This window comes from Kwoniella mangroviensis, assembly GCF_000507465.2.
Source record: "Kwoniella mangroviensis CBS 8507 chromosome 1 map unlocalized Ctg01, whole genome shotgun sequence".
NCBI lineage: Eukaryota > Fungi > Basidiomycota > Tremellomycetes > Tremellales > Cryptococcaceae > Kwoniella > Kwoniella mangrovensis.
The window spans coordinates 6,379,176-6,394,121 of record NW_027062533.1 but is presented as its reverse complement, the minus strand read 5'-3'; the positions used below and the strand labels follow the sequence as shown (position 1 = coordinate 6,394,121).

Here is a 14,946-nt window from a genome sequence, read left to right as displayed (position 1 = left end):
CACGCAAAATGTCAATCATCTTTACCCTCCCTCCGTTGAATCTGTTAATCTACAACTTTGCTTGGGTAGCTACTAACGATCCACCATCTATGGGAATGACCGTACTGTAAAATATTATTAATGATCATCAGCGAGGCCCCTTTCTCGTCTTCTTGTGGTTGTAAGGATGATAAATCTTGATAAAAAAAGGGAAGGCATTCTTGCTCACCCAGTCACCCATTCTCCTCCTTTGGAAGATAACCACAAACAAGCTGCCGCTACGTCCGTAGGCGCCCCGATCCTCTTCATCGGTAGACTATCTGCTAGTTCTTTCTCGAAATTGTCCAGAGTGAATTTCATCATTCTACTTCTGAATGGACCTAGAGCTAGGGTGTTGACTGATATACTTGGACCGAGGCGTGTGGAAAGGTGTTTTGATAATCTACATACCCAAACAAACAGATTAGTGTGAAGCGTAATGAATCTTGTTATTTGAATGAACATGTTTGGATGACTCACTGGTGTAGAGCTGCTTTGGAAGCTGAATATGCGTATGTCTCTAGACCGGGAGGATTCACACCGTTGATGGAACCGATCTATTACGTGTGGTTAGTATCATAGTGACAGCGGTATTCATTACAATACTCACATTGATGATCCTACCAACGAACCCGCCTTCCTGAGCCTTGCTCAACAACGGTACCAGTTTCTGAGTCAAGGTGAATACCCGTTGTACGTTGAGGGTCATCAATTTGGTAAATGCTGAATCGGGATAAGTTGATAGTTCTTCTCCCCAAGTTGCACCGGAATTATTGACCTGAACAATGGGTTATATGCATGTTATCAGCTGCTGAGGTATTTGATATAGTACCAAAGGGAGGGAGAGTTAACTTACCAGTATGTGGAGTACTAGTAAGGAAGAAGTGTCAGGATTTAGCTTCTGTAGATCCAAACGGCAATTGCTGAAAGAAATGATCGGCTAACCTTTCTCCCTCTTCTCCAATTCCGCTACTACCCTCTCGCATTCTTCGAATTTCGATAGATCAGCTGGTATAGCTATACACTCTCCTGGACCATCTTTCGTCAATCTTTTGGCCGTCTCTTCGCATGCCTTGACGTCTCGGGATGATATATAGACCTATACAATGGTAGAGATAAACACATCAGTGGACTGCAATATTGACTGCAATGTCGTTCAAGCTTGAAGGGCTGACCAGCATGCCTTACCTTGGCTCCGTTTGCAGTGTATCCAGCTGCAATCTACAGTGAGAGCATAGTTGATATACTGTCGTATGTATTTGTTCGAGCAGGATGACTCACCATCTCTCCCACGCCTCGACCACCTCCAGTCACGAGAACGACCTGCAATTTAGCTCGATGAGTAATCTACCCCCAAAGTATAAAGGTGGAGGTAGACACTTCTCACCTTTCCTTTGACGTCGAACAAGCTGTTGATGTCCATGTCGATGTGATTATGGATATGGGTATGGATATGGATATGGATATGGATATGGGTATGGATATGGGTGTAGACGTAGTCATGAGCGAAGAGGCAGAAGCTCATGGGGTTGTAAGATGGATGTGGTCGATGGATGGATCGTGTTCGGTTAAATCACGCCGAGATAACCGGAGTTGGTCTACTCGATTGTGCCACTGATGGATCTTCTTTTGCTCGGAACGATTGAGGTCCCACTAGATTCCCAACAGCGTAACCTGATCCAAGTAGGCGGCGTCAGCGGCATGATCCCTGACACACGCGTCAAACACGTTTATTCTGCCACTTTCACTCCTCATCATCTGAAAAGGTCTCCGCGTCCTCCTCGGGACTTGTTTTCGACGTCAACTCACCTAAATATGAGATCCCAAAGACTGCTACCTTCTTTGTGGTTCCTCCGACATTACGATACATCATTAGCTGCGAGTAGACCATGTATGGAGCTGTCGAAAGCACGAGAAAAGTCAGCGAGGGATGCTTGGAGGTTTACAAAAATATGCCGCTGTCTTCAAGACTCACCCCAGTACATGTAAACGATGTATAAACCAGCTAAGGATCCACCGATGTTACTGTGTGGAACTACCTTGAGGACGACTGTGCCGATCAACAAACTACATAAAGCAGAGAGACATCAGAAGGGGACCTTTGTCATTTGAGTGTTTGCTTACCTAAGACTGAACCGGTTGTACAAAGAAGAGGTTGACGAGTTTGCTTGGCGAGCCTGACCCAGAAGAAAACTGCGAACCATCCGATAGGTCCCTGAATAAAGTAAGCTCGTTAGTCTCTGGTCAGACGAATGATCTAACAGGGTGATGATGACTTACAGTCGGCATGTTCATGAGAGTTAATTGCTTGGTACTGAAATGAAGATTTGCCACTACGATAGAGTAAAATCCACTGAGACCACCATTGGGGATATTCAGACTATCACATTGAACATTCAGTACATCTCATTCTCAAAAGGGGTCATGGTCGCTTTGAAGAGTAAGGAGTTTTGACACTTACGTGATTGATATAAGGAAATATAACCAAGTTCGAACATCGAGTAAAGCCTCTTTGACTTGATTCCATTTAGTCTGATTCAGATACAGATCAGCTCGATTACTATAGAACGAAGGTGATATATCTCACGTGAGTGTTGACCATACCCGTCTGGACACCTGTCAATCTAGCCACAGCGATGTATCTTTGCCTTTCCGTCTACAATGGTTGGTCAGCAGTGACTCAAGGGGAGTGCAACAAAGAAACTTACCAGCCACCAAGCTTTGGTAGGGTTGGAGGGGAAGAAGATCCAGTCCAAAATACCAAAGGTGACGGAGATGCACCTATTCAAGATATCAGTATAATAAGCACTACCTTGTGAATAAGCATGAGATTTACGCAGTGATTAAGAACAAGAGTTGCCACCTGGATAAATGAGCGGTTGGAGTGTAAAATTGAACAGCATATCTATTCGTCATCACTGCGCGTCAGTGATTACCTTAACCTTTTTGAAGTGATCCTGACTCACGATAATAACCCATTGACAACAGAAGAGAGAGTATTGAGAACAATGACAGTCCGGACACCTTGTTCCTCCTTCTTCCACCACATACCGATCTAAGGAGATAGTCCATATCAGCATATCGTTCTTCAAACTAGTTCAAGAAAGACCACTTACCACAAGACCAGCTCCCGAAGTGTTCATACCCTCAAACATACCTAGAATGAAACGAACAGCTTGGAGACCACCAGCATTCTTCACGCCCATAGTGGCAAATGTCATAATACCGAACATGAACACGTTGAAAGAGAAAACCTCGCACCCCAAGAAAAGAAAAGTCGTCAGCGTCAAACAGAAAAAAACAAATAGACAAGCTGGAAGAGATCAAACGTACCTTTCCAGTAAGAAGCTTTTGGATAAGCCACGATTGCAGGAACTCAGTTAAGATGGAACCGAAGAAAACTAATGTTGCATTATCGTCAAAACCTCTCTCTTATTCCTCGAAGCTTGGAGGACCGTTCAAAGGTCACTCACTGATGGAAGAACGCCATGAGTATTCTTGTCCGACCAAATGCAAGTCTGTCCGAACGCCGAAGCTCGCGGAGGTGCCCAAAATCACCTTGTCGATACCCCCCATCATCAAAGACATGGTGACGAGAGGCAACACGATCATGTCGAGCTGAAAAATATCAAATGTCTATCAGTCCTGAGGCGAAAATCGCATTTTTATGGCTGTCAACTTTTTTGAACTTTGAACTAACTTTTCTAAGCACAGATTTCTCCTCTGCTTCTGTCCAGGGAGCCATGATCTCATGTGCATCGGCTCGTTGGGCCAATTCAGCGAAATATTCAGCTCCCACATCGTACTATAACGATTTGGTTTTATACGTCAGCAACTGCCAATCGCCGCTCGGATCCAAGTGCCACGTGGCACGTATTTTAGCCGAACTGAGAAATGGGAACTTACATTCTTGTCCTTGATAGCATCGAGATCCTTAGTGTGAATGACAGGTTCATCAGGTGCATGAGGAATTACCTGAGGTTCGATCATATCTCCTTTCTCTCGATCGTCATGTTCGTGGTATGCTGTAGTGCCCATCTTGATTATCGATCGTATCGTATGATATCGGTAGAGTAGAGCTCGAAGTTAGTTGGCTTTGACTAATGGAGGAAAAGAAGGATAGATGATCTGGGACGAGATCATTTATGTAGAAACGCTTCTTCCCAGTATTCTATATCTCACTTCTAGTCTGTCGATGGAATTTGGGATATACTTTCCGTGGCAAAGTGTCGTTTTCCATGACATGAGATAGGGGCGCAGAGAGAATACTCTACTCTCAAAGGGACTTCTTTAGGTAAGATGGGCTTCAACATGATCGTAGACCCTGAACCGATTGATGATCTACGCTCAATTCTGCGTCATGCAAAACCTCCTTCTTCCCCTGCAGCTCGGCCTGTTCCTTCTTCCTCCTTGCTCAAATTTGAATCCCCCAAATCCTTCCGTCGAAAACTCCTACCTGAATTGGAGTGTATGATAATCGAAGAGTTCGCTTCATCCAGCTTGACCAACCATCGAAAAGTGGTCTTGCTCAATCGAACCTACTGGCAAAGGTATCATGTCAAATCGTTCAACGGCGTTAAATTGAGATGTAAAAACTGGAAGCATGTTGAGGATACGGCTAGACTGCTCTTGGGATACACTCCATTATACCTCGACTCAGGAGATTAACAAATTGACAAAAGCAGAGCGAAGAGGTTCAAGGCTATCTGCGCTTCGATCGTAAATTTGAAACTCAAGGACGAGAGAGGTGGTCAAGCATTAGTATTTTCGTTATATTACGCTGGACCCCCCGCTTCAAGCTTATTGCCTAAATTGAGATATCTCATATTAGGTGATAGGTTCATATCATGTTCGAGCTTTCTCAGATTACCCTCTGATAAGAAGAACGATTGTGGATACAAGGCTTTATGGTTAATTAGTAACAATGTCAATCCTGAACATGTCTGAATGACGATGAAAAGAAAATGGATTTCCCCGACGGGGTATCGATTCGGTTTACAACATCTCGTATGGCTCTTTGAACATTTCGATCAAGTTGGGAGTCTAACTCAACTTTTGGATAGTGGTAAGAAAACTCGGTTCGTCACGGAGAATGTAATATTAAACAGATTCTTTATACCTAAATATCCGAAAGAGCAGCTGTACTGCTTTGCAGGTGTAGGTGATACCAATTCTCAATGGTCTGGTGGACTTTGGCCGGAAGTCGAAGTGATTTATGGGAAACCCAGACTCAGAGATAGGCTACAAGGGTTCCCGACCAACGTTTTTACTCCCAACAACGCGAGGACGATAGCTGAGAAGGAGGCAACGGAATGTGTTTGCTGTGGGAAGAAACAGAGATGAATGATGGATTTACTTTTTGTCAGCTATCTGTCGTATATCATCTTGTTACTTCGTCATCACTTAATGTTCATACCTTGACAGACAATATCCCCTTCGCTTAACTATGCTCACTATTCTCTGCGAATATGCTAGGAAAGTTCGTCTCCGTTATAAGGATATGAACCTTTCCCAATCAGTAGATAAGTGTCAGTAGTATTTATATCAAGATTACAGAGATTCTGTGCTGAGAATGATCATGACACATGTCTCACAAGTAGCCGCATTGTCACCTTTGATTGCATCACATCAAGCTCATTCTTGTCCCTGTACCTCTACCTAAATCACCATCCCCCATCTTCCCGTCCCGATCACTTATAAATGAACGATATCTGAATAACCACAACACATCAGCAAGCTGCTCAATCGAGAGTTATACCGGCTGGATGTACGACTTACATCATTTGTAATCTCCGTCTGTCAGCGGGGGACACTGACGGACGAGTGCTTTCGAGTGAGGCGAGGAGATGATGATGATGAATTGTTGGCTATTTACCGATGATGAGCTTTGCTGCGGCGATGAGAATTTGACTGACTTACTTTTTGGGCCTCCTGCTTGTCTTTCAATGCATCGGGCTTATCATGTCCCTGTCCCTTTGCATTCTTCCCTATAGTCGCCATCTACAACCCCGTTATTCAGCTAGACCCATGATACCCTTTGATGTGAGAAGTAGACTCACCCTATTGATCATTTCCGATCTAACCGCAGCATTCCCATCCTCTTCCTTAGGTGTAAGTTGTCTATAATTCTTTTGATCCCCATCTCCCCTGATCCCATTTTCTTTCACTTTCCCTTTTCCCTTCATAATAACATCTCCATTCATAGTCATACTGTCCAAAGTGGAATGCACAACTTCCAAATGTGCGTTATACACTACAGCCTGTAAGTCCGCTCCAGACATCCCGTCGGTTCTTTCACCAAGCTCATTCCAGTCTACATCATTTGCCAAATGTAATTTCTTAGCTACCGATTGTAATATTTCTTTTCGGTCGGACGGCGTAGGCATATCACACAAGATGGATTTGTCCAGTCTACCGGGACGAAGCAAAGCGGGATCGATCAAGTCCGGTCGAGATGTTGCGGCTAAGACATATACTCCGCTTAAACCTTGAGCACCATCCATCTCGGTAAGAAGCTGGTTGACAACTCTATCTGTAACTCCAGTAGAATCGTGTCCTCTACATTCTCTGTCAACTATACTGAAGCTAACAGGAAATTTTAGGAAATTGACCCACCTCTTGGGAGCTACACTATCGAACTCGTCAAAGAATAAAACGCAAGGCTTCGCTCCACTGGCCCGTTCGAAAAGATCCCTAACGGCTTTCTCACTCGCTCCTATGTACTTGTTAAGTATCTCGGGTCCTTTGACCGATATGAAGTTCAAACCACATTCTCGTGCGACAGCAGAAGCCAGGAGGGTTTTACCGCATCCAGGATAGCCATATAATAGCAAGCTACGCATATCATCAGTTGAGGTAGAGATTTGGCTCTGAGAATAGCTGACTTACCCCGATCGTAGTCGCAATGGACAATTTGCGAATATCTGAGCATACTTGGTAGGCCATTCGAGAGTCTCTCTGAGTAATCGACGAGGTTCATGCAAGCCTGAGTAGAAGTGAAAGTTAGCCAAATGGTGTAGTTGCGGAACTAAGGCCATGAACAAAGCTCACCTCCGATATCACTCCATTTTACATCACTCTTCTGCAAAGCTACCCCTCTCAGATTGAGGGGTATGAAAGCTTCTTGAGCCAGAGTAAAATCTTCCATCGTAAGTTCAGGCTTATCGCCCGACTTTATCGATCTTACGATACTTTGCTGAACCGCATTTCCCACTAAATCAACCAAGTCTGAGATTGAGTATCCTTCAGTCATACCTCCTAATGTAACATAATCCACATCGTCTTCTCGGTCAGAATCTCCGTTGATTTTGGGAGTTTGTGGAGAAGGTTGATGTTCCACCAGTAATTGTAGAATCTCTTGTCTCGTTTCCTTTGTGAGCGGTGGTATCTTTAGCATTTGACCGAAGATGTGTTTAGCTGTTAGCATAGGATGTAAGGTTGTGATGTTCGTCGCTGTGACAATGACCAAGACGTCGGGTGGAAGCGAAGCAGGCGAAAATAGTCGACAGAAATGATCAGCTAATATAGCAGGATTGGACGAGGAGTTGAGCTATCAATGGATCAGCACCTCATCAGGTCCTCCGACTACACCAATGCGCTCACCTCAGTCTCTACCCCAATCAAGTTATCTAACCCATCGAGAATTAAACAGCATGGTCTCCTGGTTTCAGTGTTCTCGATCCAGCTTGACATCGTTTCTTTCAGCGTCGTTAGTCGACTTTCGGGATCGAGCTTGGCCACATCCGCATATATGGGTTCTGCAACAGATTTATGAGTATTGAATCGCGTCATAGCTGATTGTTCACCTACCAGCTAATATCCTACGATCGGCTTCTAATCTCTTCCCTACAATCTTGGCAATTGTGGTCTTTCCTGAACCCTTATTTCCTTGTATCAGAAGTGGTCTACTCGAGGGCGTTGACCACGTGCGAGATAAATAGGTTGTGGCATCATCGATGAGATGCTGTGTACCCGGAAGACTGGAGGAAGCAGGTTGATTCGGACTTTGAGGACTGACATCAGCAAAGGTCTAAGAGAATAGGGTTCCTGAGTATACTCACAGAGCCAAAGCGACCCCTTTCTTCCTCGTCTTCCCCTTTGTCCCTACCAGCGGCGTTATTCTAACATTCCTCCATGCACTTTCCCATTCTTCGGCTGTGCCAATCAAACTTATATACCCATCAGGCATCTCGTCCCATTCTACAAGCTGTATATCGACTTGCCTCTTCCCTTCTTGCTTCTCCGCACCCTCACCCTTAGGTAGATCTTGCTTCTCCTGATCCTCTGTATCCGCTTTCGTTTCATCGTCGTCTAGCTCCAAGCTCACATTGACATCTGAGATCGAGGGTTTCAATCTTAACTTTCGCCGTATCTTTTGCACTGTATGAGAGGAGCATATTCCTACTTGGCTTGCTGTTGTCGTAGATGGTATGTTCAGGTGTCCCCAATCAGACACTACGCGTGGTGGAATCATCCGTAATCGAACAGCACTAATCTGCTTGTTTGATCTACTTTGTATTCCATTCGCAAGGACGGAAGGTTCTATCACTTGTTGTTTGGGTTGTTTCATGCCTCTCGGTTTGGGTGCGACGTAAACTTCTGTATCATTGTTGAGCAAGACAGCTTCTTTCGTTGACGTTGAGGGGTTAGTCTCGTCTGTACAAGTCAAGTCAAGTATCAGAGACATCAGTTGAGAAGCGAAAGTAGAACGCTCACTCACCCACTCTTATCCTGATTTTCGTCTTGCCCATCACCCAAACATCTATCTCTTGTCCCTTCTGTGCAGCTCTCAATTGCGATAACAAATGATCCTCAAGGAACGAAGCATGTTGTTCCTGGTTTTATATGTCAGCCATGAATGTACCATTGAGGTATTTTATCAGGACACATACAAGGATCTCCCAATCATCCGAAGATAATGGTGTCACAGAGACTGAATTGGCCCTCGTGGGATTATGGATTATACTGATTTCAACCTGTCCATCATATGAGCATTCCTTGATACTATTGCAGAGACTTTAAACATAAAGCTTACTCACCAAGGTACCCTCTGGCCACCCGAGTGACATTGCTACTTCAGGATCTACCTCTATACTCTCTAAGCCGTCCCCAGCTTGGGAGAGCGAAGAGGCAGCTGCTAGACCTGACCATCCTAGATATGCGGGTTTCGGTTGACGAGAGGAGGAAGAGGACGACGAGAGGGGTGAGAGGTGTATAATCAAGGATTGAGGGCGCTAGCACGATGTTCGATGAGTAACGAAGCAAGATGTAGTAGAAGACGATTGCAACTTACCGCTTGCTGTTGAGCCAAATGAGCAAACAGGGATAAAGGTAGATGGACGAGATTGGACCGCAGGGAGCGGTATTTCACAGCTGCCTTTCGAGCCATGCTGCTGCTTATCAATAGCAGGTGGGCCTATCACGAGCTGCTGCCTGATCGAAGACCCAGTATAGTATAATTCATGCATGACAGGAAGTGTACCCATCCTCATGCTCTTCAATGTCGGTCAGTGTCAACAGAGGTCTCCTCGGCAAAAACAGGCGGAGAAGAAAGCCGGCCACGTGAATTTGATCCCGTGACTGTAGATGTGCAATAACTGCCGCCGAGCCTCTCTGTGGCTATCGAGTTGGGAGTAATGTTCCCTCTTTACATATGGAGGGTGGAAAGATCGAGGCGCGGCAACATGTTCCCCGCCCTTCGTTTAATCTTCTCTATGTCCGCATACTTCGAAAGGGCGGTGAATCACCTTGTCCGTTGGCGACTTCGTTGGTGCAGTTGTTCCGTATAGAAAACCTTTCATGTCATCAAGCCAGAGACCGCCCCAAGCCAAAGGATCCTGCACTTACAGCAGAAATGGAGGCCAAATTTGTCTTCATCTTCAAATATGATTTCTCCCTTCAAGTCAGACTTGAAAGGTGTTGCTGTGCCTGATCATTTGTCCGAAGCTGGTAGCAGAATTACACACAATCATTTACGAGTCATTAAGAGCTTCTGTGTCTCTTTTGTTGGAGAGAGAACCTAGGCAGTCGTGAGAAAGGGTATGTCCCTTCCTTCGATTCCCAGAATTCACCGGTCATCAGATCAATCCAAAAAATCGGATATAAGATGCTTGAGTTCACAATCGCGAGACAGTACGTTTTAGTATGTCCTCTGTTTATCCAACCAGGCTCAACCCCTACCAATCAAATCACGAACTACTAATATGTCTTCAAAGAATTCCACTGTTGCTGAATCACGAGCAGCCGCTCTCGACACTACTGTCCAGTCTTTGGACGCCTTTGAGTCGGTATTTGATGGGAAGAATACCAATACTTCCCAAAAAGGCGAACTTAGTGAGTAGCTTTCCATTTTTACAAACAAGCTCCCAAGAGATCAGCAAATTTTCGAAGTGTCCTTACATTCACAGGTTCGGGATCGGGATCGGGATCGGAATGCTCATTGATAGTGATGCTGACAACATTGACAGCACTAAGAATGACGTCGATGCTCTGCGGCATAATTGATGACGATGATCTCAATACTCGCTGTACTCCCAAACAACAAGAGACGAGAACTGCTTTTCTCCCCCAGGCTTCAAGAAACTTAATGAATGATATAGGTACTGCCCGGGAGAGCCAGAGTGCAAAGATGATCAAGTTGTTTGGGGATGTACTGATAAATGATTGTAGACCTTGATGAACAGAATACCAACCGGGTCTGTTCATCACTACAATGTTAATAAGCTCACGTTCGTATTGATCTTCGGAAGTTGATGTCTCTCGACTATATGCAATTCATGCTTCAGTACAGCCACTTTCAGATTGCAGTTCGACAGTGTACCACCATTACCTTGTAGGTACAACACTGACAAATGCCTTGACTTGATATGAGTACACAGAACCAATGCATTATACAGTATTGAGGCTATTCCTAATGATAATTATACAATGACAAAGAAGCAAGAATATCAATGTCCGTGAATACTTTGAAATGATACAAAGACTCCTACAAGGTATACAGTACCAACAAAAGCAGTTGCGATCAAACATGTCATCTGGCAAGGAATTGGGAATCTAGAAAGCAAACAACGCTGCACCTTTCTTCCTTCCGAACGAATAAATCAATAAACCAGAACCGAATAGACCGACCTGCAATCATTATGATGTCAGCTACGATTCTAGTATCGTCAATAGAGTTGACTTACAGTGATACCAATAGCCACTTGTACCATTCTAAATCCAATGATCAATCCCTGAGAATAGGAATCACTGTGATGTGGGTTGGTGGTCATTGCCAAACCACCTGCAGCTGCTATACCGGACTACACACATACCAATCATCAGCATGTACTACGAGAGTATTCGAGGTGAGAGAGGATGAGGGAGGGGGAAACTTACAGGAACGAGGAATAGGACACCAGGTACCATTGAAGTGAAGGCTGTACCTCCAAATACTCTAGAATAGATATTTCCCATCACCCTGCACCATCACAAGATAATTATCAGCGCAGTAATAGATGATCAGAGACTAGTGTGACTTACCCAATGACGAAAGCCCCCAAAGCAGAGACCACATCACTCCTATCGAAGATATAATGATTCGCCAAAGCATTCGTCAAATAACCAATACAACATATAAAGCACATAACTGGTAATTGTCTTGACCTTAACGGTTGCATATTCCACATGCTCAGTAAAACACTGAATATAGGAATGAACAAGATCAAATATATCTGTGGCATTCCTTGTCTCCACCAAGGCCAATCTGGATCTCTGACGCAAATGATCGATCCCTGATTGAGGTTCGAGGTAATTTGGTCTGTTGACGAATTGGAGAATGTGAAAGTTCCATTAAACATTGGGATAGGTAAACCTGTAGTAGCAGAGGTGAAATTCAACATCGAATCGGATATGAATGAACCGTGAACCTCGGCGTAGGAATGTGCGGCTCGAGCGGCGTTCTGAGATACTAGTCGAGCGTTACGGTCGAATACGTAGAATAGATCGGATCCAATGGTTATGCCGAATCCCTATATCACGCAGTCAGCTGATGTATTTCTTTAATAAAGTCTACAACTTTCAGCTTACCAAGAACAACGAGTAGATGATGGCATAGACCATTCGGACCGATCCGGACATGATATTCTTCGAAGCGAGCTCAAGAGATCCACATACTGGAAATGTAAAGATATCAGCTAGGTCTTACTGAGCAGCCTGCTATTGTAGCTAGACTTACGGATGGTATATCCAGGTAAGATCAAGACCACACCAGCAGACGCAACAGCTTGATAACAGAAGATACCGGTTGTTGATAAACCTCTAGCAGTGAACGATACGACCGTTGCGATGGATATTCTAGTTTATAGTGATAGAAATGGAATCAGCACTCTACTGGTAAAAGGTATCCTGGCATATACGACAAACCAAAAAGCAATCAAGAAGTTGATCATCGATTTACTCACTCAAAAATATTGGAGTACATAGCACTCTTACTAGCCACATGCAGTTGCATGAAACTCAACAAAATCCCTAACGCGCCACTTGCCAAACCGTCTACCAAACTTCCACCGAATCCTACCGGCGCAATTAACCCTGAACATAAGAAAGCAAGTAACATCCTTTGCCAGAGGTTATATTCCATAGGTGCTTTAAGTAATTGATGTATCAATTTCGTACCCTCCGAAGCGTCCATTTCGTCATGGACGACAGATTTATAGATATTGTGAACTTTATGCAATTTGCCTAATTCCAATCCACCATTTTGGACTTTGACGAAATGAGTTTCGGAAGTACGTGTGTCCATATCTCCAAAGGAAGCTATAACAATTGAAGGAAAGTGGATGAACTGAGCGTCGATCTCGAGGACTAGGGCTGTAGCGCCTAATTGAGATTCGATACGGTGAGATGGGGCGCCAAAGGTCATCAGTGCTTTGGCGAGCTTGAGTACGAATTGTTGACGGGTGAGGATATCTAGTATGCATTGAAGAGATTAGCTTATACTTCATTCACTGTTGACTGAAAAGCTTTGGATTTATTGGATGTATTGGATATATCTTGGGGTGGTAGGACTTTTGGGCTCTACAAATTAGGTAGAGTGTATATCCTAGCATGAAAGGCTCACTCACCGGCAACATGTAATTGGATACTAGCTCTCCTCTTCCTCCTACCCCCAGGCAACATACTATCCCCCGTACTAGTTCTCATGAACGGTAAATCCGAAAGACTATTCCTTCTTTTATGTTTCTTCTTCTGTCCCGTAACTCTCGGATCATTCTCATCGAACTCATCCGCTCCAACCGTAGTCGAAGCAGTACTATCCAATCTTCTTAATCCTAAAGATTTCATCGTAGGTAATAATCCAGGTCCTTTGCTTTCACCACCTCCAAATCCAGATCTTGAAGATATCCTTCTTCTCATCGTGTTGGTCCTTCCAGTCAGTTTAAGTAATTGTGAAAATACACCACCTTTCACATGATAGCTCGAAGCATCATCGTCATCTTCTTCTAATTGTCTTGTGGTCCGTCTTCTCATTTCTCCTTCTTTATCGGGTACAGCGAGTTTAGAAGAATCACTAAGACTTCTCTGTCTTCCCCTCACATTGGGCGAATATTTGGCTTTCTGATCTTGTTCCCCATACAACGTCTCATCTGAATCACTCCTTGTTCGTTTTTCCATCGAAGGATCCTCAACCCATAATCTATCTTTCCCATCATCATAAGTCTGAACTTGACCTTGAGCATGAGAATCTCTTCGTTGTTCATGTTCATGATCTTCTTGTTGATATGGTGGAACAGGTGAATATCTTCTTTCCCTCTCACCGAACGTACCCCTACCATTTCCCATTCCAGGTGAATACACATCCTGGTTCCTAGCAGTGTTCATATTTGGTGATCCATTTGGTACAGAGAAACGATGTTGTTCCAGCATCCTTCTAGGAGGTGTATAACCTATATTCGGTGCTGAGGACCTAGCCACTCTGTTAGCACCCGAGGGTGGAAGGTCGGCTTCGGTGTAGAAGCCTGATCTCGGACTACCATTGACTATTTCTCGATCCCTATGGACGAGCGATGATCGTAAGGCTGAAGGAGGACGGTAAGGTGATGGAGCATCTTCATGATATACTTGTTGAGCTATCGAGCCTCTAGGAGAAGAAGTGATGATCTGTTTTTGGTGGTGGTATTCCTCCTCAGTTGAATGGAGAGTATCTAACGTAGGACGATGTTGAGCTGAAGACCAACGTCTACCACCGACCACACGAGAAGGTGCGGCAGTATACACATCGCGTTGAGTTTGTTCGTGGTATTCTTCCTGATCAGGTATTTCCCTATAGTATCCCGTCTGAACTTGGCCTACGGTAGGTTCAACTGTATCTGTCGATACGCCCAATTCGACGGGCTCGGAATGGAATGGATAAGAATTAGAATCGTAATATTCCAGTTCTCCACCTTCTTGCGCATCAGAATAATTAGATACGACCGATGCCCTCTGGTGCTGGTGCTGAACTGGATCGTGGGAGGGTAAGAAGTCTGATGGGTCGGATCGAATTGGAGCAAGTTCTTCGCGAGAAAATCGGACTTTGGAATCTTTACGATCGCCTGGTTTCAATGCTGGCCGAGGAGGTTGCGACATGGCGAGGGGAGTGACCCAATTGGGGTTATGGTCCAGTAAATAGATAAGAGACGAGTGTTTTGTTAAAAGAGGGGGGATGAATAGGTACGAGTAGTTGGGTGGTCTCGGGAAAAGGTTGTGGGAAGAAAGGAAAAGAGTATGAGTATGCAGCAGTGAGCTTTTGTTATTAGTACAAACACGTCATAGTGATAGATGGATATATCGGTCCACTCGAATCAGCCACCTTTTGACAATGACTAGAATCATAAAGGAATGTTTCGATTTGGACCGAGCGAATTGGATGATTTGGCTGTTAAAGTATCTTCATAGACACTTTAGCGT

The 14,946-nt window shown here is 44.4% G+C and overlaps 6 protein-coding genes across 6 annotated transcripts; 2 read left to right on the top strand and 4 right to left on the bottom strand.

Annotated features, from left to right (window-relative positions):
* Positions 1-49: 49 nt before the first annotated feature.
* On the bottom strand, positions 50-1,441 carry I203_102373 (uncharacterized protein; the record flags this gene model as incomplete). The annotated part of the gene is made up of 9 exons (XM_019149754.1): positions 50-104; positions 209-421; positions 499-575; positions 629-796; positions 875-888; positions 964-1,117; positions 1,207-1,239; positions 1,300-1,341; positions 1,406-1,441. The coding sequence occupies 9 exons, from the start codon at positions 1,439-1,441 to the stop codon at positions 50-52; spliced, it is 792 nt and encodes a 263-aa protein (XP_019000852.1).
* A 150-nt stretch (positions 1,442-1,591) lies between these two features.
* I203_102372 (uncharacterized protein) lies at positions 1,592-4,056 on the bottom strand (the record flags this gene model as incomplete). The annotated part of the gene is made up of 16 exons (XM_065517079.1): positions 1,592-1,692; positions 1,828-1,917; positions 1,994-2,085; positions 2,143-2,148; positions 2,220-2,233; positions 2,299-2,398; positions 2,480-2,550; positions 2,606-2,674; positions 2,727-2,799; positions 2,855-2,923; positions 2,985-3,073; positions 3,135-3,272; positions 3,352-3,419; positions 3,492-3,636; positions 3,719-3,823; positions 3,925-4,056. The coding sequence occupies 16 exons, from the start codon at positions 4,054-4,056 to the stop codon at positions 1,592-1,594; spliced, it is 1,362 nt and encodes a 453-aa protein (XP_065373897.1).
* Positions 4,057-4,329: 273 nt separating this feature from the next.
* I203_102371 (uncharacterized protein) lies at positions 4,330-4,965 on the top strand (the record flags this gene model as incomplete). The annotated part of the gene is made up of 2 exons (XM_019149752.1): positions 4,330-4,568; positions 4,704-4,965. The coding sequence occupies 2 exons, from the start codon at positions 4,330-4,332 to the stop codon at positions 4,963-4,965; spliced, it is 501 nt and encodes a 166-aa protein (XP_019000850.1).
* A 676-nt stretch (positions 4,966-5,641) lies between these two features.
* On the bottom strand, positions 5,642-9,406 carry I203_102370 (uncharacterized protein; the record flags this gene model as incomplete). Its single annotated transcript, XM_065517078.1, has 15 exons — positions 5,642-5,729; positions 5,797-5,885; positions 5,938-6,018; positions 6,078-6,576; positions 6,634-6,643; positions 6,824-6,852; positions 6,907-7,003; positions 7,069-7,567; positions 7,621-7,775; positions 7,828-8,021; positions 8,079-8,673; positions 8,738-8,852; positions 8,910-8,993; positions 9,057-9,251; positions 9,311-9,406. The coding sequence occupies 15 exons, from the start codon at positions 9,404-9,406 to the stop codon at positions 5,642-5,644; spliced, it is 2,826 nt and encodes a 941-aa protein (XP_065373896.1).
* An 814-nt stretch (positions 9,407-10,220) lies between these two features.
* Positions 10,221-10,693, top strand: I203_102369 (uncharacterized protein; the record flags this gene model as incomplete). Its single annotated transcript, XM_019149749.1, has 2 exons — positions 10,221-10,350; positions 10,485-10,693. The coding sequence occupies 2 exons, from the start codon at positions 10,221-10,223 to the stop codon at positions 10,691-10,693; spliced, it is 339 nt and encodes a 112-aa protein (XP_019000847.1).
* Positions 10,694-11,070: 377 nt separating this feature from the next.
* I203_102368 (uncharacterized protein) lies at positions 11,071-14,625 on the bottom strand (the record flags this gene model as incomplete). Its single annotated transcript, XM_019149748.1, has 8 exons — positions 11,071-11,145; positions 11,202-11,318; positions 11,395-11,476; positions 11,539-12,026; positions 12,085-12,170; positions 12,233-12,351; positions 12,459-12,966; positions 13,122-14,625. 8 exons carry the CDS (start codon positions 14,623-14,625, stop codon positions 11,071-11,073), a joined length of 2,979 nt encoding a protein of 992 aa, XP_019000846.1.
* Between the last annotated feature and the right edge of the window lie 321 nt (positions 14,626-14,946).